At 37.7% G+C, this 22,820-nt stretch overlaps 1 protein-coding gene across 15 annotated transcripts in view; it reads left to right on the top strand.

Annotated features, from left to right (window-relative positions):
* The window catches only part of MTF2 (metal response element binding transcription factor 2), a 38,643-nt gene extending 18,447 nt beyond the window's left edge, over positions 1-20,196 (top strand). For 3 of the 15 annotated variants that reach the window (XM_032446117.2, XM_015869946.3, XM_085511319.1), the window contains exons 2-15: positions 7,090-7,288; positions 7,434-7,515; positions 8,923-9,018; positions 9,367-9,467; positions 9,777-9,925; positions 10,660-10,755; positions 12,010-12,078; positions 12,800-12,923; positions 13,852-13,919; positions 14,292-14,462; positions 15,126-15,234; positions 15,402-15,460; positions 15,598-15,702; positions 17,770-20,196. In XM_032446117.2, the coding sequence (XP_032302008.1) occupies positions 7,090-7,288; positions 7,434-7,515; positions 8,923-9,018; positions 9,367-9,467; positions 9,777-9,925; positions 10,660-10,755; positions 12,010-12,078; positions 12,800-12,923; positions 13,852-13,919; positions 14,292-14,462; positions 15,126-15,234; positions 15,402-15,460; positions 15,598-15,702; positions 17,770-18,127 (1,786 nt within the window). In that variant the 3' untranslated portion in view covers positions 18,128-20,196. Of the gene's footprint in view, positions 1-4,362; positions 6,251-7,089; positions 7,289-7,433; positions 7,547-8,922; positions 9,157-9,366; positions 9,468-9,776; positions 9,926-10,659; positions 10,756-12,009; positions 12,079-12,799; positions 12,924-13,851; positions 13,920-14,291; positions 14,463-15,125; positions 15,235-15,401; positions 15,461-15,597; positions 15,703-17,769 lie in introns of those variants that run through there. The other 12 variants (XM_085511327.1, XM_085511326.1, XM_085511325.1 and 9 more) reach the window with 8 other exon arrangements.
* Positions 20,197-22,820: the final 2,624 nt, after the last annotated feature.

Raw genomic sequence — 22,820 nt, 5'->3', positions numbered from 1 at the left:
AGGCCTCCATAAAGCTATTTCAGCTCTGGTCTGAGCAAGCCCAGTCTCCTCAGCCTCCTCTCATAGGACAGGTACTCCAGTGTTTTTCCTGCACCGGGAGGCCCACAACATGATACGCTACACACTGCTGGTGAGTTCAGAGTAGAAGGGGATAATCACTTCCCTTCAGTCTTCTGGCTTGACTTCTTTCTAGTGCATGATGGGTTCATGAACCTGACTGCTTATCAGCTGGAGGAGCTGCTGGTTCTTAGTTATTATTACTGCTTTACAAAAAGTGCTGTGTCTGTCAGGTAATGCGATGTACTTTTGAAAGCATAGAACCAAAATCCCCCCAGTGAACTATGAAAAAATGTCCTGTGATGAGTGTGCAGTACTTCTAAGTACCAGACGGGAAAACTCAGACCAAAATCTTAGCCAAAATGCAAGTCTCTTCCAGTGATTTAAAAAGAAAACAAGTCTTATTTGGATAATAATGTGTTGAATGAAAATAACTTACTGTCATGGCAGATATGTTATGATAGACCTGAATAATGATGAGGCGTTAGCGAGGTGAGAAATATCACTTATTTACAAGGAGCAGCTTGCACAAAAAGCGGCTGCCCTGACATTTCTGATAGTTGTTGGTAAGTCTTGCTGCCTTAAACAGTATTTAACGGTCTATCTGTGATTGGATCTGTTAAGTGTTGCGTACTTGAGTGGCTTTTGTTGGAGAAGTTTATGTAAACGTGTGTGCTTGTCTCATTCTGATCCACAGGATCAGACAGGCTGCTTTCAGGAGCACTGTGGTAACAGTATCATGTTCTTGTGAGACTGCTCTTTATGGTCTTACGTGGTGGGGAACAGGGGTAGTCAGTGATGGATGCAGAATGGCAAATTCTGCCCGTTTTCAGAACAGGCCAGAAGGTCAAGCTGGGGAAATGTGGCTGGTTGGGCTCCCATTGGTCAGTGGAGCCCTGGGAGGGAGGTGTGTGGCTGCCATCGCTGGTTGCCTTCAGGGCTGGCTGAGTAAACCTGCAGCAGCCTGGCCTGGTGCCTGAACTGAGCAGAACAGGAGACTTTTGAGATCCTTCACAACCTCAATTATTCCATTATCTTCAACGTCTGGGAAAAAAAAAATTAGAATATGTATCTACTCCTTAACCTTTGCTTTTTGTGTAGGCTGAGTGATGCCAGGGTTAGTTGGTGATGTAGCTTAGGTTTTTCAGTGTATCAGAATATAACATAGTATGATGGTAGGGAGCTCAAGTGTATCTTGTAGATGTTTTGTGTCACTGCAAGTTTGAAGCAACATGAAAGGATAGGGTATAGCTGGACTTACATTGGATCTTCTGCTTAAAAAAAATAATGTCAGCTTTCTAATTGTATGATAACTGTTGAGTCATGGCCTGAGCCCCTGATTGAGCCCCTGGGGAGGGGACTCAGTCAGCCCTGGAGCCATGGTAGAACTGATGAAGGCAATTCATGTGTGTGATGGAAGGGGTGGAGTCTGGCAGCACCTCTTTTAGACCTCGTTTAAGGGCTGACTGCCACTGGGTAAGGATTTCTGGTTGCAGATCCCTCCCTTGTAGTTTTTCTTGCACCCTTCAGAGACAGCTGAGCGTTTTTTCTTTCCCTTTGTAACACCTTTCCACTTGCACTTGTCCCTTTGTTATTACACCTCCTGTATCGCCAATTCACTGCACTGATCTGACTGTTACACTAATATAATAGACTATTCCTGTATAACTGGAAGAGTGACTTTGGCAATAAATTTGCTGTTAGGAAAAAAGAAGTGACAGAAGGTGAACTTGTTTGATTCCAAAACCCAGCTGGTCCTGTGTTTTTGCTTGGGGCAGTCAGAGGGAAGTTTCCTGCTCGATCTGTTGTCCCTCTTGGCCCAGTAGGATCATTCTGTGTGGGGAAGGGGTATTGCTGGCATGGTGAAGGGATATTGTTCCACACAAAATCTTATAGATGGGAGAGATGATGCAAGGAAGGGGAGAAGAAACATGACTGGGATCCAGTGTCTAGCTGCAGAGAAAGTGCTGGACCCCAGTATCAGGTTAGCATCTGCAGTGGGAGAGTGGCTTTGGACTTTGTTATACAGTGCTGGTGCTGGGTAAACAAGTCAGAAGCTCCTGGAACAGCTTGGTTCCCCTTTTCTTCCACCCTTTGGCTGTGAGCTCCTGCTGCTTGCCTGGTATTGGCTTGTCTTGTCACCCAGCCTCTCTGTGAAGTGCTTTGACCTGTTTAAAATACCAGAAAACGAATCCTTATTAAGGGAAATGAAAGGGATAGAAATCTTATGGAGAAGTCAGCCTGTCATTCCAGAGCTGGTGGGAGGGCGCATGGAGTGCCCTCAGCTCTGTGTATTCTGTGTTTTTGTTAGGCTCTGCCCTGCTAACGGTGCTGTGCAATGAAGAGCAGAGCATTTTACTGCTGGCATTTTACAACCCTTATTTGTGGTCCAGGGTGTTTGTTTTTTTTTTCTTGTTGTGTTTAATGGAAGTATAGTTTGTCTGTAACGTTAGACAAAATAATTGAAACTGAAAGGGTGAAGCTACAACAACAGAACAGCGTGCTTACCTCTGGTACTCTTAGTTCTCCAGATCTTCTGTGTGACACCATATTTGCCAGCTTTGAGATAGCTTTAGGATCTATGTGAGTTGTCTCAGTAGGATGCGGTGTGTGTATGAAAAAGAATAAATGTTAAAATTTCTCATTTCTCAACTGACTTCCTATTTTCTGAACTTTCTGGGCTCTCCAGGCTTGGTCGTACCTTGATGTGGTTTGTATTTACTGGGATTAAACTATTATTCTACAGGTCCTTGTGTTGATTTCTCAGCAGATGAAAATAATCTCTTAATATGCTTTAGGCACTTGGTTGTTATACTTAATGTTTTTAAATTGAGTTCTAATGTCTGCCTGTGCTTGTATGGTGGCTGTCTGCAGCTGGTAGAATGTTTGTGAGTTGCACAGTCCTCGTTGAAGAACATGGGCTGCCAGCGCAGGGCCCTGCATTGCCAGCTGAGGGAGTTCCTGTCCCAGCTGCCTGTTTGCACTGGTGTGCTGACACACCATCCTGTGAAACAAGGCAGAGAACTGAGCTGGCTGAAGAAATAACTACCAAGGGAGTAGTTCTTGACGGGAGTCTCAGAGCAGTTATGATTGAAGGTGTATGGGAATATGAATTACCTATCCTGGCATTGCTGTATTTAGGATGAGATGCTAATCCACTTGGATTGCAGGGGGTGAATGCTGCTATCCTCTTTATGTGCATTTTCCCCCCCCCAACTTTTCTGCTTCTTTTACAGGGTTTTTCTGAAGTAACAGGAGTCAAAGGTATTATGTGAGCAATCCGACTTGCTAATCTCCAGTAAAGATATTTGAGAAATTCTCTTGATTTTTATTTGATACAGTGTTGTGCGTATTGTGTCACGGTTCAGTAGTTAGACTGAAACAGCACTTAGTAGCTCACTTTGGAGGGAATTTGCTGTTCCTGTTGGTCAAGTGACAGCTGTCACCTCCTGCTGCAGCGTGTGACTGTAACTTGATTCATCAAGTAGGTGAATGAGTGAAGGGCCCTCTGGTTGTCTTGTGCGAGAGTATTTGTGAGCTAGGCCATGAGGTGAAAAGAAATCAGTGAGTGTTAGCAGTATTTGATGAAGCTAACTTACTAAGGGATGATGGAAGTATATTTCCGTGGAAATAAAGCTGGAAAGAACATCTTTGAATGTCTAGAAGAGAATAGTTTGTCAAAACACTGAAGGGTTTTAAGGTGCACAAGCCTAGTCGACTTGCTTTAGATGATGTGAAATGCACACTGCAGTTTGTTGACCAGTTTAATGTACTAAATAGTGTTTATAGGTGTAATTTGAATCATACAATCACAGAATGGCCTGGGTTGAAAAGGACCACAATGATCATGTAGTTCCAACCCCCTGCTATGTGCAGGGTTGCCAACCACCAGACCAGGCTGTCCAGAGTCACATCCAGCCTGGCCTTGAATGCCTGCAGGGATGGAGCTTCCACAGCCTCCTTGGGCAACCTGTTCCAGTGCATCACTCCTTCTGAGTGGGAAAGCGTCCTCCTACTATCTAAGCTAAACCTCCCCTGTTTTAGTTTAAAACCATTCCCTTTTGTCCTATCACTATCCACTCTTGTAAACAGCTTTTCCCCCTCCTGTTGATATGTTCCCTTCAAGTAATGAAAGTGGAGTCTTTTCTTCTCTAAGCTAAACAAGCCTAGTTCCCTCAACCTTTCCTCATAGGTGAGGTGCTCCAACCCTCTGATCATCTTAGTGTCCTCCTCTGGACCCATTCCAAGAGCTCCACATCTTTCCTGTGCTGGGGTCCCCAGGCCTGGATGCAATAATGCAGATGGGGCCTGACAAGAGCTGAGCGTAGAGCGGGATAATCACCTCCCTCTCCCTGATGGCTTCTCCTCTTTTAATGCAGCCCGGATCACAGTTGGCCTTCTGGGTCACCCTGCTGGCTCATGTCCAGCTTCTTGTCCGTCACTGACACCCCCAAGTCCTTCTCTACAGGGCAGCTCCCAAGATCTTCCCCCAGTTTGTACAAATACCTGGGACTCCCCTGACCCAAGTGCAGCGCCTTGCACTTGGCCTTGTTGAACCTCAGTAGGTTCTCATGGGCCTGCTTCTCCAGGTGGAAGTATTTCCTAATGACGATTCCTTTCCAAGAAAGTAATTGCTGATAGAGAGCAGGGTATGGTTTCAGGTTTCATGGCTGTTTTGAGCAAAACCTGCCTGCCTTTGAACATCATGAACATCTCTTGCTTTCTGCTAGCTGGGGTGTCTGTACTCAGGTTTGAGCTGATGGAATTTGAAACCTTTCCTTCCTGTCTTCACTGGCTGCCTTGAAATGTGTTTGTTTATGTGCCTGTTTGGTGCTTTTTTTATAAATACAGTTGTATGGGGTGGGAGGAAAGGAGAGAAAGGAAGGTGCTTGCTCATGTGTTGAAGGCCAGGGACTGTTTCAGAGGCTCTTCTAAAACTTAAAGCTGTTATGCAAGATAAGGCAAAATCTTGCAGTGATATAAAGAAGATGTGAAATTTAAATGTAAAAATGTTCTAAGGATGAGATTCAGAATAGTGCAGAAGGTAGCTGTTCAAACATCAAGAACTTCAAGCTTCCAAGGGACTTGATAATGAGGGACATCCAGGTTGTTCATTAGGAAATATTTTGTCTCAGCAAGAATTGGTGGTGCATTGGAGCGGACTGCCCAGAGATGTCACTGTCCTTGGAGGTGTTCACAAAGCGTGTTGATTTGATGTAGAGGGGCATTTTTTAGTGGGCTTGGTGGTGGTGTGTTAAAGGTTGGATGACATCATCTTAGAGGTCTTTTCCAAACTTAATGTTTCTATGGAACGGCAAATGAAATCTGGTGTGAAGAGTACACAGTGGGAAGAGAAGTGGCTGTGGGCTGCCTGTTTGCAGTTAGAATGAGAACCTGGAGTTTCTAATCAGTCTCTGACATGTTTAATTCAATGCCTCATGGCGGCAGTGGGGGAAAGGACTGCAAGTGTTATTCCTGGAAGAGAGAATTAAAAAATGACCTGGGCTGCAGGCTTAGCTGCAGCTCTTCTGTTGTAAATTTGAGTTTGGAATCTTTGGCTATTGTCAGAGGCTGCAACAGGACTTGGGAGAAGCAGTGCCAATGTTAAGTAGCTTTCATGAGAAAAGAGGCAGAATTCTTGGGATTTTATTTGGCATATATGCCAGGATGGGTCTAAAAATCACTCCTGGGGCATGAAGGGAGAAGCTGAAAAATGATGAAGGGCATCATATGAAATGAAGTGGTGCTGGTTGTGACGTAAGCCTGATTCTCTGCTTAATGTGTTGAATAAAACAAGGAAACTTGCATAATAAAATTCCATTAAGAACGTGGAAGAAAAATTATGATTATTCCTGGTTTATTTGAATATTATAAATAAATAATGAACTTAAGGAGAAAGGATTCCTGACTCTTTGAAGCTGTAATATCTCCAATGTCTGAATATAAATTGTAATTCAGCTGCGTGGGACGCTGGTTCATTGACTTTTTCTTGGTGCTCTGTGATTAGTTCAGATGTTACTGCTGCTTATAGTAACGTACTTGTGCTAACCTGAGTGAGATGAAGTCCTTCAATAGACTTTATGCCATCTAGCTCCTTCATTTGCCTTTGTGTCCATATCATAGTTATAGGTGCACTTAGTTTCCCAAGAGAAAACATGGTTGGATATGGGGTTGGTAACTCAGATTCTGCTTAGTAAGTATGAAGTTTCTTCACCTGCCTTTTCTGAAACTATTTTATAATTCACTGTTGTATTTTGCATGGGGAGTGAGTGCTGTTTGGTTTGGTTTTCATGTCTGAAAAAATATTAAAAGAAATCATGCTGTTCTTTATGTTTTTGTTGTTTGTTGTTTTTTTTTCTTGACTGATTCTGATAGAGGATAAAACTGTAGATTACATTAGACATCTCATAAACATTACTCTTGTGCTGGATGCCTTGACAGCTATGTTTAGTAGGAAAGCATGTTGCTGTATTGGATATGCTTAAATTAACCCAGACCTTTGGGTAAAGCAGTGTTGTTTTTTTCCCCTCTTATGTATCTTTATATTTGTTATATTGTTCCAAGTATCTAACTGCTGAGCACTGTGTTCATTGTAGACTGCAGATTTCATTACTAAGGTAATAGGGTTGGCTTGGGACCCTTTCACCTTCCTTGGAATTCTAGAGGTCTGTCAGTGTCATGAGCAATGAATGCTTTGCAAATGTAATACTGTGTCAGATGTTTTTAGTGAGTTTTGGCGACTTTATGAAGAGACCGGTAGCTGGAAGACCTGTCTCCCCATTTCTTTTTACATTAGTTAGTTTCAGAGTATTTCTATTAGATTGTCTCTTTTCTTTCTCTCTGCATATATTTGAAGAGGTACAACTTGTTACTAAAGCTGTTTAAATCTGAAGACATGACCAGGTTTTTAGTTATCTGCAGTTTTGGAGATAGTTAAGTGAGTTATAATTGTGAATCATTAATACCAATAATAGCTGCTTTTTTACTTGACTGTTATTTAGTTTACCTTTTCTCTTGGTTCTCTTGTTTTAGAGACTCTACAGCGGTGGGTAATTCATTGGTCCATAAGCGGTCTCCTTTACGTCGAAGTCAGAAGGCATCAGCATCCTCACCCAAAGTGTCGTTACGTGATGGACAGAAAGCCAAAAAGCCACTGTGTAAATTTGAAGAAGGTCAGGATGTCCTAGCTAGATGGTCAGATGGCTTGTTTTATCTTGGAACTATCAAAAAGGTAAACATTTGTTTAACTTCACTGCAGTCCTGCAGTATGGTACATTGGTTAAGTATGACCGCATTATTGTTTCACTTAGTTGAGATTAAGTACGTTCTTTTACTTAGTCCTCTTATTCGTGGATTCCTGTGTTCATATTTTCCAGATAAACAAACTGAAACAGAACTGCTTCATTATATTTGAAGACAGTTCCAAGTCTTGGGTTCTCTGGAAGGACATACAAACAGGCAAGAACTTCAGTGAAGTAGTCATTGTTTGGTATTTTATTGGTTTAGATTACTATATCTGTTAAAATGCTGCATTGTATTCCTCTTTCTAAAAGAGCAGTGTAACTTAAGGTGATACAGAATAATGCGATAGGCAAATTAAAAAGCCATTTCTTTTCAAAAACTCCACATCAGTACAGTTAGTTTTTGTGTAACCTTGTAGTGGGGAACACTTCCAAAAAATAATTGCATTTGTTTATTTTGATGGTAGCGCTGTGTAATGCTGTCTTAACAGAAAACTCACAGAACCTCATTTGCATTGAATTTGTTCTGTTTTCAGTTGAAACAGCAGAGCACGGAAAGAAAGCAAGGATTCCATAATGCTAAATTTCAACAGAATTATTGTATTTAAAAATAACGCCGTAACTGTGTAACACAGATCTTTACAGATTTGGGGGTATTCTTGTACTCTAGAGAAGTACTGAAGTATCAAGTGAGATGTCTGTTTTTTATTAGCTTTGGGTGTTTTGATATTTGGGGGAGTAGCAATTATTGCAATAATCTAAAGCTGACAAAGTGTTTCTGACAATTTCAATGATGGTTTTGTCTGAAAGTCAGTTAAAACTTGCTTGTCAGATAAAAGAAATGGAAGTTGATGTGTCTCCTTCTGATTCTTGATGTTTAAACAGATTTTCTGTTTTCTAATGGGGAAAGCTTTGCTTTCATAATAAGAAAAAACCCAACTGCTTCATTTCTGAGAAGCTTCTAAAGTATTGCTATTTGTTCTCTTGCTGTGTGGCACTAACTAATGGTCACTAATACATGTATGGTAAGCTGAACGTTGGTGCACAAGTATGATAGCACATAGACTAAATAACATGTATTTTAATCTGGATTTTTATACTGATATGTGGTGTCATTGAAGCAAGATGAACTTTCATTTCCATTATTTTTTTTTTTTTACTTTGCTATATGTTTGAGCAAACCAATCAAAAAGGTGTGCACAAAGTTGTGTATATTATGTACTGGAAAAGAAGAGCAAGCTGCTGTGAATACAGAACATACCTGTCAATTGTCCAGATAGGATTTGTTGATGCAAACTTTTGAGTGAACGTTTTCATTCCTTATTCACGGTTATTTAGTTTTTATTATTTTTAAGGAACCATGGAACGAATAGTAAATAGACATGGAACCTGTATTGATATGGTGGCCTGTGATAAATTATATAAATGCTCATAATATATGAAGTCCATTCAAAGTCTGAGTTTATTTTTTGTTCAAATGTTAGGCTCTGTAAAAATCTGTCTACAGCGAGTGGATCTGTAAGTCATTCTTAAAAACGAAAATCATTTGCATGGTAATGGATCTGACTGCGGCTGTGGTCTGGAAATGACAACCAAAAAAAATCACGCTTCGTTCTTTTTCTAGGAGCCACTGAAAGTGGGGAAATGGTCTGTACAATATGTCAGGAGGAGTATTCAGAAGCACCGAATGAAATGGTTATATGTGATAAATGTGGGCAAGGTAAGTAGAATTTTTTCTTTTCCTATTTCCTGCATTTTAAATGACTTTTAATTTGTTTTCTGAAGGAGGATTTTGACGTGGCTACCACTGACTGCTCAGCTGATCTTACATTTCATAGCTGTTAGAGGCTATTAATAGGTCAGTGAATAACGATAATCCATGTGACTATCATGCATTCACTATGTGAAGTTATTTGTTTTACAAAGATGATTTAAAAGATCATTTTATCACTAATCTTTTTGATCAGGTGTTTGGCACTTGGTCAAGGATAATTAGAATTACATATAGTTACTTTAAGGTTTTCTTTTGCTATTCTTGTAACACCTTGGTTAATTATTTCTAATACAGGTTATCATCAGCTGTGTCACACACCAAATATTGATTCCAGCGTGATAGATTCAGATGATAAATGGCTCTGTCGACAGTGCGTTTTTGCGACAACAACTAAGGTGTGTTACCTGAAGTAGCACCTGGTACACATATTCCTTACATGATGGTTTCAGTTTGAAACCAGACATTTCTCGTGTTAATTTGATGTGAATGGGAAAGTTGTGTATTTTGGAGATAAATATTAATTTTAGAAATAGATGACTTTTGTCTTTGAATTAGCTTGTAAGTAAATATGCTAGTATACTAAAGCGTATGTATGTATGAGAGCGTTTAGTTGGATAATAGACTAATTTTGGTAACTTTAAAGTATTTGAAAGTTTAAGGAACGTGTTGTTATTTTTGTAAACTGGTGTATTTATCTCAAACAGAGAGGTGGCGCACTTAAGAAAGGACCAAATGCCAAAGCACTGCAAGTCATGAAACAAACTTTACCATATAACGCAACAGACCTTGAGTGGGATGCGGGTCACAAAACCAATGTCCAGCAGTGTTACTGCTATTGTGGAGGGCCTGGAGAGTAAGTAAATAGATGGTCTGTGTCAGCTTTTCCCCATAATGCACCTGCAAACCTTGGCTCTCATCCTGAAGGCAAACACTTCTCAAGTTCTTTGTATGTTCTTGGGAAGGCATGGTTATAAAACATTGCCTGTCAATTTAAGTTTCTCTGTATATAAACAGTGATGCCCTGAAAAAGAAATGGGAATATTTTGTTGCTGTGTTAATGTTTAGATTTGCAGATACTTCACTGTTTGTTCATGTGAATAAAATTGTTGAGTTGTTCCCTTGTATTTGAGTCAGAATTAATATTAAGAATAGTGTGAGATAGAATCTTGTCTGTTCTGTAGCGTTATACCTTATGTTGCAATTATTATGAGGGTGGGGTAAAAAAGTTTCGCTTTCCTCTTTAAGGCATTATGAGCAGCAAGGACATCCAAATAGGTAGAGCTTGAATACTCCAGTATCTGCACGAGTGAGTGGACAATTAAAGGAGCACTGAGAGTTTGAAGTTAGGGCAGGCCAGAGAACTGCAAAAAAAAGCAAAAACCAAAGTTTTAAAATTACTATTTAATTTTTTCCTAGTCATTCTTTACTAGTAATTGTTTGCTGTAGAAGTAAATGTTACTGAAATATCCTTTCAGATAATTCAAAATTACTTTGTGTCAGAAGATCCCTTGCTATTTAATCTAAGTGTATTGAAAAGCCGTTTTGAGTAACTTATAATGCATCTTGTTTTTCTTTTTGTTGGTGAAGCTGGTATCTAAAGATGTTGCAGTGCTGCAAATGTAAGCAGTGGTTCCACGAGGCTTGTGTGCAGTGCCTCCAAAAGCCAATGCTTTTTGGTGATAGGTAAGTACGCTTGCACTGTACTTTATTGTTCATTTTAATTAGGAAGAAGTATCTCATAGATGAACTTTAATAAAGCATGTGTAGTACTTAGGTGTTTTTCAAAAACACTGGTAAGTTTAGCACAGAAAATCACAGAAAAGAAAATGTGTTCAAGACCCAGGGGGGTGCTTTTTGTTAGAGTTGTTAAATGGCTTTTAAACAGAAGAGAAAAAGAAAACTAGGGTGAGGTGATCAATGGATAGCTGATTTCAAACTGTTATTGACTTTTTGTGGAGGTTCATTTTGCCATAGGCTATTGCGGGACCAGAAGTATTAAAGCAGAACACCGTAGTGGGCTTATAATGTAGATAAGGGACCGTGTAGAACATAAGCCGTAGCACTGTGCTTTGAAGTAGGCTGTTGGTAAATATGGGCAGAAGATCTAGAAACTGAAAATGCGCCAGTAGCGAAACATGGTAAATAATATTTTCCTTCTTTCCTGCTTGTGCCATTGCTTGTAGCTCATCACTGCTTCTGTTTCCATCTGACTCATGTAGGTCCCACTGTTTTCCTGCTCACTTGGAAGTGCTAGTAGAGGGAACTGGAGAATCAGGAGGGATAGTCAGATGACAACTCCGTATATTCTGTATTCTTGTGTGATGAGTGGAGCATAAAGGAAATCAGGGCATTGGTCTGTGCTTTTGTTCTAGGAAGGGCTTGGAGTGGCTGGAACAAATGAGAGAGAAAACTGGGTTAAGGAATCAAGGAGTGTCTAATTTGTGATCTGTTGTGGTTTCATTTTGCCCTTTGTTGTGCTGAATGTTTGTATGAAGAAATTAAGATTTAGGAAATGCTCCTTTAGATGCATACTCACACTTGTGCGTAGGTTTCTGCTTTTCAATGGAAGGAATAGGGATGCTTGGGTGTACAGTCACTAGTCAGGGAAGAAAAGAAGAAAGATGTGGAGTGTAAGCTCTATGAAGTAGAGACCAGTACTGGGTCAGATATAAGGCAGTGCACTTTGTGGGAATTGATGGATGTGAAGGGACTCAAATATCATGTAGCTGGTTTTGTGGCCTACTTGATTTTTCTTTTTTTCCCCAATATATCCTTGGGGAAAAAAAACAAAACAAAACATCAAGAGTCCTTTCTGGAATGATGAGATGACAGCTCATAATAAGTAGCACATTGAAAAGTCTTGCATGCATGTGTATGTGTGTACAGACACCCACCATCCAGTCACACATATATATACGTGTGTATATTTTTTTTTAGGTTTTATACGTTCATTTGCTCAGTTTGCAGTTCTGGACCAGAATACCTCAAACGTTTACCCTTAAGATGGTAAGTGCAATTAAAATAAATAAATGATTATACGTGCTGCTTTTCTTGCTACTGAGTTACCTTGTTGACAACAAGAGTTGCTGTCTTTTGTCATTTCTTGGGTTCTTGTAGAAATGGGCTGTTTTTCTTTCAAGGTTTATTCATAAATGCATGTGTATTTGCACTCGAGTTCTCTTGGGATTTGTTTCTAGATTTGTTCAGTGAAGTTGCACTTAAGTACTTGCTTGTTGTCTATTTAAGATTGAGAGTCCTAAGCAGAATTCCTTTATTCAGGTGCTGTCTTGATGTTAAATTAAGTGAAATGTGTTAAAAGTAAACAGCTTGACATGCCTTATGGTAGTTTACTTGATGAAATTTCATGTTGTAGCTTGAAGTACATCAACTGCAGCTTGTATTAAAAATAATACCAATTTAATAGATATATGTGCTGACAAATTACCTTGCTAAACTTTAGTTCACCAGAATTCTTATATGAATTCAGAATTGTTTTGGATTTTAAAAGAACGTAATGAGAATGGGAGATGAGGCAGAAATGCATGTATGATATGAAGCAGCAGCCATGTTAGATAAATGATAGGAGGTAGCATAATGTTTCCTGATTGAGTGTTTTATGTTGTGCTTTATTTTTCTAACTATGTTATGCTAATCTTTTTTAAAAAATTATGTCAAAGAAAAGCAATTCAGATTTTTTTTGGTGATTTTGTGTATTTCTGAATTCTAGGGTAGATATAGCACATCTATGCCTTTACAACCTAAGTGTTATTCATAAGAAGAAATACTTTGATTCGGAGCTTGAACTCATGGCATACATAAATGAAAACTGGGATAGATTACATCCTGGTGAGGTAAGCAGTTGGAATGTTCTTTCTTCCCCACCTTTCACCGTGCATGTGTTGGAGACCTATGAACTGTTTTATGTAGGATGTTAAATTCTTTATTACCTTAACATCTGTTCACTCCAAGTGATAAAGAGGTTATCTTCAATTTCCTTGAAGAATTAAGTTTTTTAAGTTGCGTATATTTTTCTGAGCTATAAAATTTCATTTTATTGTTTGCATGGCAGTTTTATTATTTCTTCTTTTTTAATTGTTTCATAGTTCCTTGAATATTTTCATGGGTGTGGACCAGTAAACCTATGCATATAATTGAATACAGAGTATATTTAGTATGAAAACATTAAGGTCTCTAAGGTGTAATACATAACAAATCACTGCACACAAATGGTTCCTCTTTCCTCCCTGTTCCAAGCATGAGTGTGAGCAGTTTGTCTACTGGTCTTAAGGATTTCAACTTTTTTCAGCTATTTGGGCTGTTATCAGGAAAATTTATAGAAAATCTTTTTCCCCAGGAGGAATGATATAGGTAGTCTTTTGGCTCTGCATTTAAGAAATTTTTGTTGGAGTGACATTGGCATGTGGCTGTTGAAGTGTGAGCTTCTTTCTTGTATAAGAAAGATACTGAGGTGCTCATGTTAGTGATCTTGGGAAGGCAGGCTACTATTCTTCTTGTGTACTAAAACAATTTGAAATTATTTCTTGTACTACTTAAACAGAAAATTTAGGTTCTTTGACCTGGGTTTGTCATTTCTGTGAATGTGAATCACGTAACAGATGGAGTTTAAATAACTAATTTTAGGGTTAGGTAGTTTCTACAGGTAGTTTTTTTTTAAATGTACTTCACATCTAAATTGGTAGATTTGATGACTCGGAGTTACTGGAAGCTTTCTATTACTAAAGAATTAAATTGGATAAGTAATTTCTTAATTCTCCACAGCTGGCAGATACACCAAAATCTGAAAGATATGAGCATGTACTGGAGGCATTAAATGATTACAAGACCATGTAAGTCGCTGGTATTTTTTTCTTAAATGCTCGCAGCTTTGTTATTTGTAGCTGTCAGTTTCCTTTGCTCAGTTTCTCTGATAATCACTGTGGCTGTGTTAACGTTGACATTTTGAATACTGTTTCTGTTTCAGAGTATAACACCCATTTGAGTGGATCACAGATCATGAGAAAAAAATTGTTTTAATTTCCATCCTCTTCCCAGTTCTCATTCTGTATTTCAGATTGAGGATTGTGTTAGTGGGAAAAGGTGAATAAAATAGCATTAGGATGAGTATTTTAATTTGCTTAATTTGTTTTGCATGAATACTTTATTTTAAAAGCTGCTTTCCCTGGATTCGGAATGTTAACAATGAATTTAAAATCACCTAGGTTTATGTCTGGAAAAGAAATAAAGAAAAAGAAGCATTTGTTTGGCTTGAGAATTCGTGTTCCTCCTGTGCCACCAAATGCTGCTCTAAAGGCTGAGAAAGAACCAGAAGGAACTTCTCATGAATTCAAAATTAAAGGCAGAAAATCATCTAAACCAATCCCTGATGTGAGGTAAAATAATCCCATGATTTTTTAGAAATGTTGTGATAAATAGGAACTGCTGTAAGTACTTTGGTGCCTGTGAAAGAAGTCCTGTTTGTTGTTTAATGTACACTTCTAAATAACTGTTAAATTGGGCTGTTTGTGTGCTTTAAAAGTACTTTAAACTTGTAAACTGATGTAGCTGCATGTTCTCCTTAAAGGTGACTATGAGAGCAGAGTATGCAAGCTTATTAGTTTTCTATTATGAGCCTTTTGAAAAACAAAACACAAACCCAAACAACCATTGTGACATTTGGCAGTGAGAACAATACAAGCTGTCCTAACTTTGCTGCCACTGGGGGGAAAAAAAAAGTCCTTTCCGGAGCTTTTATGCAATGCTACTAACTAGGTTTCTAAATAGGAAATATGATATGCAGTTCTAGCTTGTGGTAGTAGATTTGATGTTTCTTTAACCAACACTTGTTCATTCCTCTTCAAGATTAGGGAACCGGTAATGTCACTAGAAAGAATGTTATGTGTGTTATTTTAAAGGCAAATTATTTAGCTTTTATATGAGAGTTTTGATTTGCCAGGATCTCATTTAGCACAATGTGTATTCATTGCCAAAGGAAAGCATTTATTCTTTGAAAATTATCTTCAATAATACAGAAAAAAATATAAATTTTCTTCTAGGGAATTAAGTAATGGTATAGAAAGAAAGGGGAAAAAAAAATCAGTAGGTCGTCCACCTGGTCCCTATACGAGAAAAATGATTCACAAAACTCCAGAGTCGTCTCCTCTGGTAAGGTTTTGGATATGTTTCTTTTATTTTCTCTAACTGGATTATCATTTTTGAAGAAAAATATAATAAGTTAATCTAAATCATGATATTCCTCTCCCCATTTGCCCTCAAACAAAGCTGAATAAGCAATTAAAACTTAAACTGAAGCACTCTTCCTTTTTTCGTAGGATGCTGAACCGGTTCCAGTGATAGAGACCCCAGCCTTGGAATTACCCTGCTCTGTTGGGTAAATTAAAAACACACTAAAAAAGCTTAAGCTATTTTAACATAGCATGTCATTTATTTGTTTACTTCTGAAATGTCAACTCAATTTTTACTCTAAGATTACTTTCATTACATGGCAACCCTGTTATCTTACATCAGGAAATCCGATGGAACTGCACATTCATCCAATACCTCAGATGTGGAATCCACAGGTGCTGCCAGTATAAAAGAAACTACCTCATCTAGCATATCCAGACATTATAGGTAACAGCTGAATTACTCTATCTACTATATCGATTAAGGGTTTAATATGTTAATTTTCACGAGATTTTTGAAGTGGAGACACAAAGCAAGTAGTTCAGTGGTACTTTACCTGCAATGGGCTGAAGTTACTGAAAGTGTATGGGAATTATCTTGCCAAAAATGACTTCTGATGTTCTGTGTGTGGTTTCTAAAAACCTGAGGTTGTATTTTGGCTTACTTCAACTAAACTTGAGCCAGATACTTCCAGAGAGATTGTATTTCAACAAGCTTTAAGAAGATTATCACTTGCATACGAGAGAGGCTCAGAACAGCATCTCTCTTTGAGAGAAGACAAAACAAAAAAGCAGTTTTCCAGTCATCTGCAGTCTAGTCACTGCCGGTGATGTGTGATGGGTTCTTCTATTTGTTTTTGTTTTCAATTGAAGCATTGGCAAAGCAAAGATAGAAGATAAGGAGACTGATGCAAGTTGTGGGACAACTATAGTAGATCTGAAACAGAGATAGGAGTATTCCAAAATTTCTAGGAGAATGGATAGGAACTTAAGATGTTGGGGCGGATATGGAATATCTGAGAATATGGGAGATGGCTGGTAATCGTTATAGCGAGCTACTGAGACGTTAAGCAGAGCTGTAAATTGATTGGGAATCTAATGAAATAAAACAAAAGAAAGTAATTTCTTCACAGCATGGGTGCTAACTATTGTTCATTGTTAATGTAAAAGGCACTCTTAAATTACTTCTACAGGAAATAAGTAAACTCTGTAAACACTTTCTGACTATACCTTTCTAACAAAGGTCATAGAAGAGCAGATATGTACCCTGTGTTAATTGTGGCAACTCTTGTTTTGGGAGGTTTATGTACTCATTTTAAGGAATAGTGAGTATGCTGTAGATTTTATAGTCTAAAAGTTTGACTCAGTCTTCATAAATAATTATAATCCACTTTTATGCAAATAAATTGCTACTTGAACCTTCCTCTGACATGATTGCTCAGTCTGTATTTGGTAGATGGATCCTTGGTCTGTGTATTATGTCTCTTTTCTTTCTGGTTCATGTCATCAAGTCCTTTTCTAAGTCATTTATGTATGCATTACTGCAACTAATAATCTGTCTTCCTAAGCTCTTTCTGTCTTACTGAACTGTGAAACAAGGAATTAAGTTGTTTTATATTTCCACAGCTTATTCCGTTGTTTTGTTTTAATGTTTAAAAGATGCACTTTTTTTCCCTCAGGGGTCTTGAACAACATTGTAAGCATGCTGTTTAATTTGAGTTTTGTTTTAGAATGTGCAAACTTTAGATGCAGGCTTTTACGTAGAGTTTTTGTCTTGATTGCTTAGTATTTGGGTGATGGTTTATTTTTGGATGTTAGATGCTTCTATTTTTATGACCAGACAGCTATGAGCAAGTTTTTCATATATGCATTTTCCTGGCCAAATATAATAAATATTTGGATAGTCAGATGGTGCACCATAGGAAGTAGTCGTATAGACTTTTTCAGTTCTTCTTTCATGTTGTCAGTTTACGTTTGCTGAGATATATTCAACTTGTGGGGGAAGGGGGGGAAGCCCTTTGCATTAAAAACCAAAACAAAAAAAACCCCAAAAAATAACTTCTACAGATGGTGAAGACTATAAATTAAAAGGACCAACCTAGTATTTCAGTATTTCAGACTTTTACAGCGCAGCTTTTTTTTTGTAATGGGGGCCTACTGATGTGATAAAGCTGTATTTGTAATTGACTAATCAAACACTTTTGGGGCAGAGTTTGTTTTAAAAAAATTTTGACGTTTGTTTAAGATTGGAATTTGTCTGAATCAGAACATTTACTCTAAAGATACCCAGGCATAAGCTAATGTCATTTAACTGTAGCTTCTGATATGGGTTAACTTGTGCAGTTTTTATTACATAAATCTCTTTTGCAGGTGCCATGTTAGTATGCAGGTATTAAATAATGAAAATGATAACTAGAGCAACAGTCATGAATTGAGTTTTCTGTTTTATCATTTCCGTATGTTTTGAATAACTATTTCCTGGAGTTAATGCTTGTGTTTATTTATTTTTTTTTAGTAGTTTGTCTGATTCGAGAAAAAGGACTCGTACAGGAAGAACTTGGCCTGCTGCAATACCACATTTGAGAAGAAGAGGTCGCTTTCCACGAAAAGCACTCCAGACTCAAAATTCAGAAATTGTAAAGGATGATGAGAGCAAGGAAGATTACCAGTATGATGAACTCAATACGGAGATACTTAACAATTTAGCAGATCAGGAGTTACAGCTCAATCATCTAAAGAACTCTATTACTAGTTATTTTGGTGCAGCAGGTAGAATAGCTTGTGGTGAAAAATACCGTGTGTTGGCTCGTCGGGTGACACTTGATGGAAAGGTGCAGTATCTTGTGGAGTGGGAAGGAGCAACTGCATCCTGACTGTAGGACTGAACATTATGTTCACTGCACTGTCATCTGTAAGTACAGTTCATAATGCAGAGCCATGAGAGAAGTGTGTCTTTAAATGTTTCTAAAAACAAAACCAATTTAGCCTTAACATGTAACTGTTATCATTACAGCTCTTGTGATAAAGACTTTTTAAAATCTGATCTGAAACTTAAATTTTTTAATCTGAACACTGTTAGATTGTTTTAGGTTGGGATATTTTGGGTTACAATTGCTTAAAAATGTGCATGGTGTTTAAAAAAGAAAAAGACATTTTCTAGAGAACATTCCATGGATGCAGTTATTGTGATTTAGAGAAATATTATGTAGATAGCACAAATCTTTGAAATGTTTTTGGTTTGTTTTCTTACCCAAATGTTTGCAGAAATGTATTTCTATTTCAATACTTTCTAGATTTCATAAGTGCAGTGTATATAATGCCTACTGAAGACTGTAAAATACTGAAGTTTTCTTTCAAACAAAGTGTAAAAAAAAAAGAAAAAAAAAGAAAAAAAAAAAAAAGAAAAAATATATTGAGCCTGTAAATTGCTCTGTGACCAGACTTCATTGTCTTCTTAATATATTCTGTGTGTGTGCGCATGTGTTTGTGTATATGCATATGTATGTATGCACACACATACGTGTGTGTGTATATATATGTGGGATTGTGACCTATGCAATACAAGTTATGGGATTGGACAGCTTCTGAGTATGCATCCCATAATTCTTTTTTCAGGAATAGTTGCCAGTATTTACACAGCAGCATTTCTTCTCAGGCTTATTGGGTGCTGTTGCTTTCTGTGTACTAAGGAAAATGTCAGACCAGTGCAGCATGTTCTGGCAGTGGGTGCAGTCATTGATGTTCCTATGCCTCGGGGTAATATATTCCTTTTTTTTCCACGTGACTTAACAGTTAAAAAAAAACAAAACACAGGATTAGAACATTAGCAACTAGAAGTAACAATTTTAAAGCTGTTGTGGCACATTGATTGTAAATTGTGTCCCAGTTATAAACTGAGTTGACAGGAGTTGCACAAGATTCCTATGTATGTGTAGAAACGGTCATGCTTTGATAAAGGTAGTATGAGCAAAGTATTATTGCACAGGTTCAACTAAAAATATGTTGCCATTTGAAGTAATATTACTGGTTTTAATACAATATTACCTCTTTTGTTTTTATGAAATGTACCAAGTTCTGAGCTGATGTGTTCATTTTATTTGTTGGGGTTTTTTTATCAGAAACATCTCCTGCCAGTATTACGTGCTCTTTCTTATAACTTTTGAGGGGGGACAGCCAAAGAGTGAACAGAGGAAGCCTATTTTTATGTTAGTGGTTATTCAGTGCACAGCATAAGCTTTCTTCCCCTAAAATTACAGTTGACCATCAAAATAAAATTAAGTAACGTAAATGACAAAGTGGTTTAAAATTTACTTCCAGAGTTAGTGATTTCTTACCCCATTACTTCACTCCTTTGACAGGATGATTTTCTTTATTTTTTTAAACTTTTTTTTTGTCACCTTATAACCAAGGGAAGCTTTTAATCCTGTGCTTGGTTTATGACTGACTGGGTAATAGTAGCTTTATAAAAATGCTAATTAAAAGCTGCCGCCTCTGTTTATCTTCACTAAAACGTTTTTTCTTTCTCACACCCTCAGCTATTAATTTAATGTTGCCTTGCCTATAGCTGCAGTATTTTGATAACACAGCATCTTCATGTTAATTTTTTGAATGTCTGTACATTGGGATAATGCAAAATGTAAAGCCTTTGTAACCTTACTCACACCATCTGTATTTGTGTATTTCACTTTATCCAAGTCCTTTAATTCTAACTGAACACCAGCAGTGTTTTCAGTAAAGCTTCAGCATTTGAAGTCAAATATTGGAATGTACCTGGGGTTTCAGCTGGGGGTGTGGGGAGGGGAGAATTTGTCAAACTGTCCGTAGACTTAATATTGTGAATGTCATTGTTTCATTTTATTATTATGGTTGAATTGACTCTGATGTTCAGTTTGTAATTTTGGAATTGCTTTTTTCTTAGAATTAAAGTCCAACTTTAAATGTGTGGGTTTTTTTTTTCTAAAGAAGGTTGAGTTTTGAGTCTGTATTTTTGTGCAATACATAGTTGTGATTTCCTCCTGTCCATGGTTCCTCTGCTCTGGCTTGCTTGTTGCTCTCCTAGAGATTCTTGCCCTGCACATAGATGCTAACTGATCTTCCAGCTGCACTTGAGAGATGCTTTGTTGCAAGGTGTCGTACTGGAAAATGCTACAGTGGTGCTGCTGAAGCTATGACTAGAGTAATACAAATGGCTTTCTCTCACTTTGTGTGAATCTTACTGTATGTGTTAGAGTGGAAAAATATAAATGTTGCTGTATGTAGCAGTTTTCTTTTAGCTTAATTTGATCATTTTATGTATGCATGTGTGTAAATATATGTAACTCAGCTTTGTTGCGGTCACTGATTTAGAACCTTTCCCTTGTGTACCAAATATGATATTTTTTCCACTTAATTGTATTGCTGTAATATTTAGATAGAACTCTGTTTTGAGGCCATCCTAAAAAATGTAGGTATTGGATAAACAAACAGCAAAGAAATAATGACACATTACTGGTCCAAATTGAAATAAACATCATAGCAAACTATTTGTCAAATCCTTGTTGAGAAGAAAAATTTGAAAAGGCGTTTTGTTTTTGAAGAGGAGTTTTCTGTGCTTTTGTTTGTAACGGGCATTTTGTATGAATTTGCTAAAAAAATTTTGAAAGTGTGATAAGTCAATGGTAATATTTTGTTTTAATGTGGAAGACTAGAAACCCCCAATGAGATCTTGAAGGTGAAGAAGTTTGTCTTGCAAGCAGGAGGAAAGATAAGTAGATCAATAGAAAAGCATCGAGCATTTGAAACATCTTACTGAAGTGATCTCTAGTGTTGTATTTTAAAAGGAAATTGGTGTCTTCAGATGGAACATACCAAGGCTGGAGATGAAGCAGTAGTCAGAACACAGTGATAAGGATGAACTGGACAAGAGCATCGGTTTTGTGCACTGAGGGACAAGGATGGATCTTGCAAATATTATGCAGGTAACATTTTTAGGCTTTAAACTGTGTCACTTCTCTAGTTCCCAGATGTCTACCTGAACGAGAAGTAACTTTGCAGTTGAGGATATGATGGCAGAAGATGTTTTTTTAGCAGTGGAGAAAAGGGTTTAATGTGGAATTTTGCATTTAGTCTATGTGGAACCTTATGCTTGAGTATCTTTGTGGAGGTGTCAGGTCTGTTCGGATCCTAGGTAGGTCAGAAACAAATAGGAATGAGTGAGGGAAAGTGTTCAACCCAAAGTTCACGGGAGAGTTGGGTTTTGGAAATTGGATTAATCAGCTGTAGGTAACTGCTTTACAAAGGAAAGGGGGAAGAATTGAAATTGCTGAAGAAAGTTGAAGGGGGGATGACCATATTTTGAAAAAGACAGAACAAGGCAATGAGAAAGACAAAACGATGAGTGGGAGTGGAAGCTGTGCACAAGTGTGAGAATGAAGTTGGAATCCATTTTTTTGACGCCTCCATTTTTCAGCAGTTTTTAAGTAGGATTTTGTACTGTGTCATTTCACTTGAACTTCTGTCGTTTTTATCCTGTTGAGAATGCATTGTTTTTGTGTGGTTTTTTTGTTTGGTTTTTTTTTAGTTCCTGTTATTTATTCCCATTTCTTCTATAGTTTTGGCATTGTTCTTGACATACATTGAAACTTGGGGCATAACATTGGTTTGGCCACGGCATTTACAAATGCAGAACTGAAAGGCAGCTCATCTCTGCTGTTTTTGGCTGGTCAGCTTTGTTTTTGTTTTTGTTTTTTTTCCCAGATTTCTGCAGTGATATCCATATATTGTGAGATAAAGTTCTGATTATTTTTTTTTTAAATTCATATCAATATACTTCACTTTGCATATATGTGCATTGTTTACACATTCATGCATCTGTACATATACCCAAGTCCTAGAAACACGAGAACAACTTAGATTGTATTTAATTAAAATTTATTATTATTAATGAAGTCTTTAAGTGGGCTGTGATTTGCTTATTAAAAAGTCTTTGAAGGATTGTTTAAAAAGAAGAATAATAATAAATATCAATTCAGTTCTTACCTTCCCCTGCTTTTTGTTTTGTTTGTGGTAATGAGCCTGGCTGTTGTTTATGCTCCTGTGCCCCAGAGTTGTGGAGAAATGCCCAATGGCACCTGAGTGTGCTTCATCTTCCCAGTCTTGTGGTGTCATCATGAGGAGGGGAAGTTGCTGTCTCTTCTGAAAGCATTCTTCCCAGCATATTAATGGTTGAAGCATCACTTTTGTTCGTGTTACTAGTTCTGGTATTACAAACTAGAAGCAGCAGCTGTGTTTGTTCTGCAATCTTAAGAGCTGCAAAATCACAACAGTAAGGTTTCAAAGCTTTTAACATACCGTGGTCATTTTGTGTTGGCAATACTACTTACATTTGGCAAGCCTACTTTTTAAGTGCTTTCTGCCAGCAAATTGCTGCAGTTTGACTGTCTCATCCATTTTTAAGATTTGGTTCATTGATGACTTCATTTAAACCACTGTGACTTTTCTCAGATGTAAATGCGAGGTTTTACTTTGAACTGGAAATCTGACTGTTTCTGTCATCTTCTTGGAAGACCACCTACAATTGTAATCTTT

The sequence above is a fragment of the Coturnix japonica genome, chromosome 11 (genome assembly GCF_054131305.1).
Source record: "Coturnix japonica strain WE chromosome 11, WE-NBRP24, whole genome shotgun sequence".
In the NCBI taxonomy this organism is placed as follows: Eukaryota; Metazoa; Chordata; class Aves; order Galliformes; family Phasianidae; genus Coturnix; species Coturnix japonica.
Note: the sequence above shows the minus strand (reverse complement) of the source record. Positions and strands in the feature narration are given on the sequence as shown.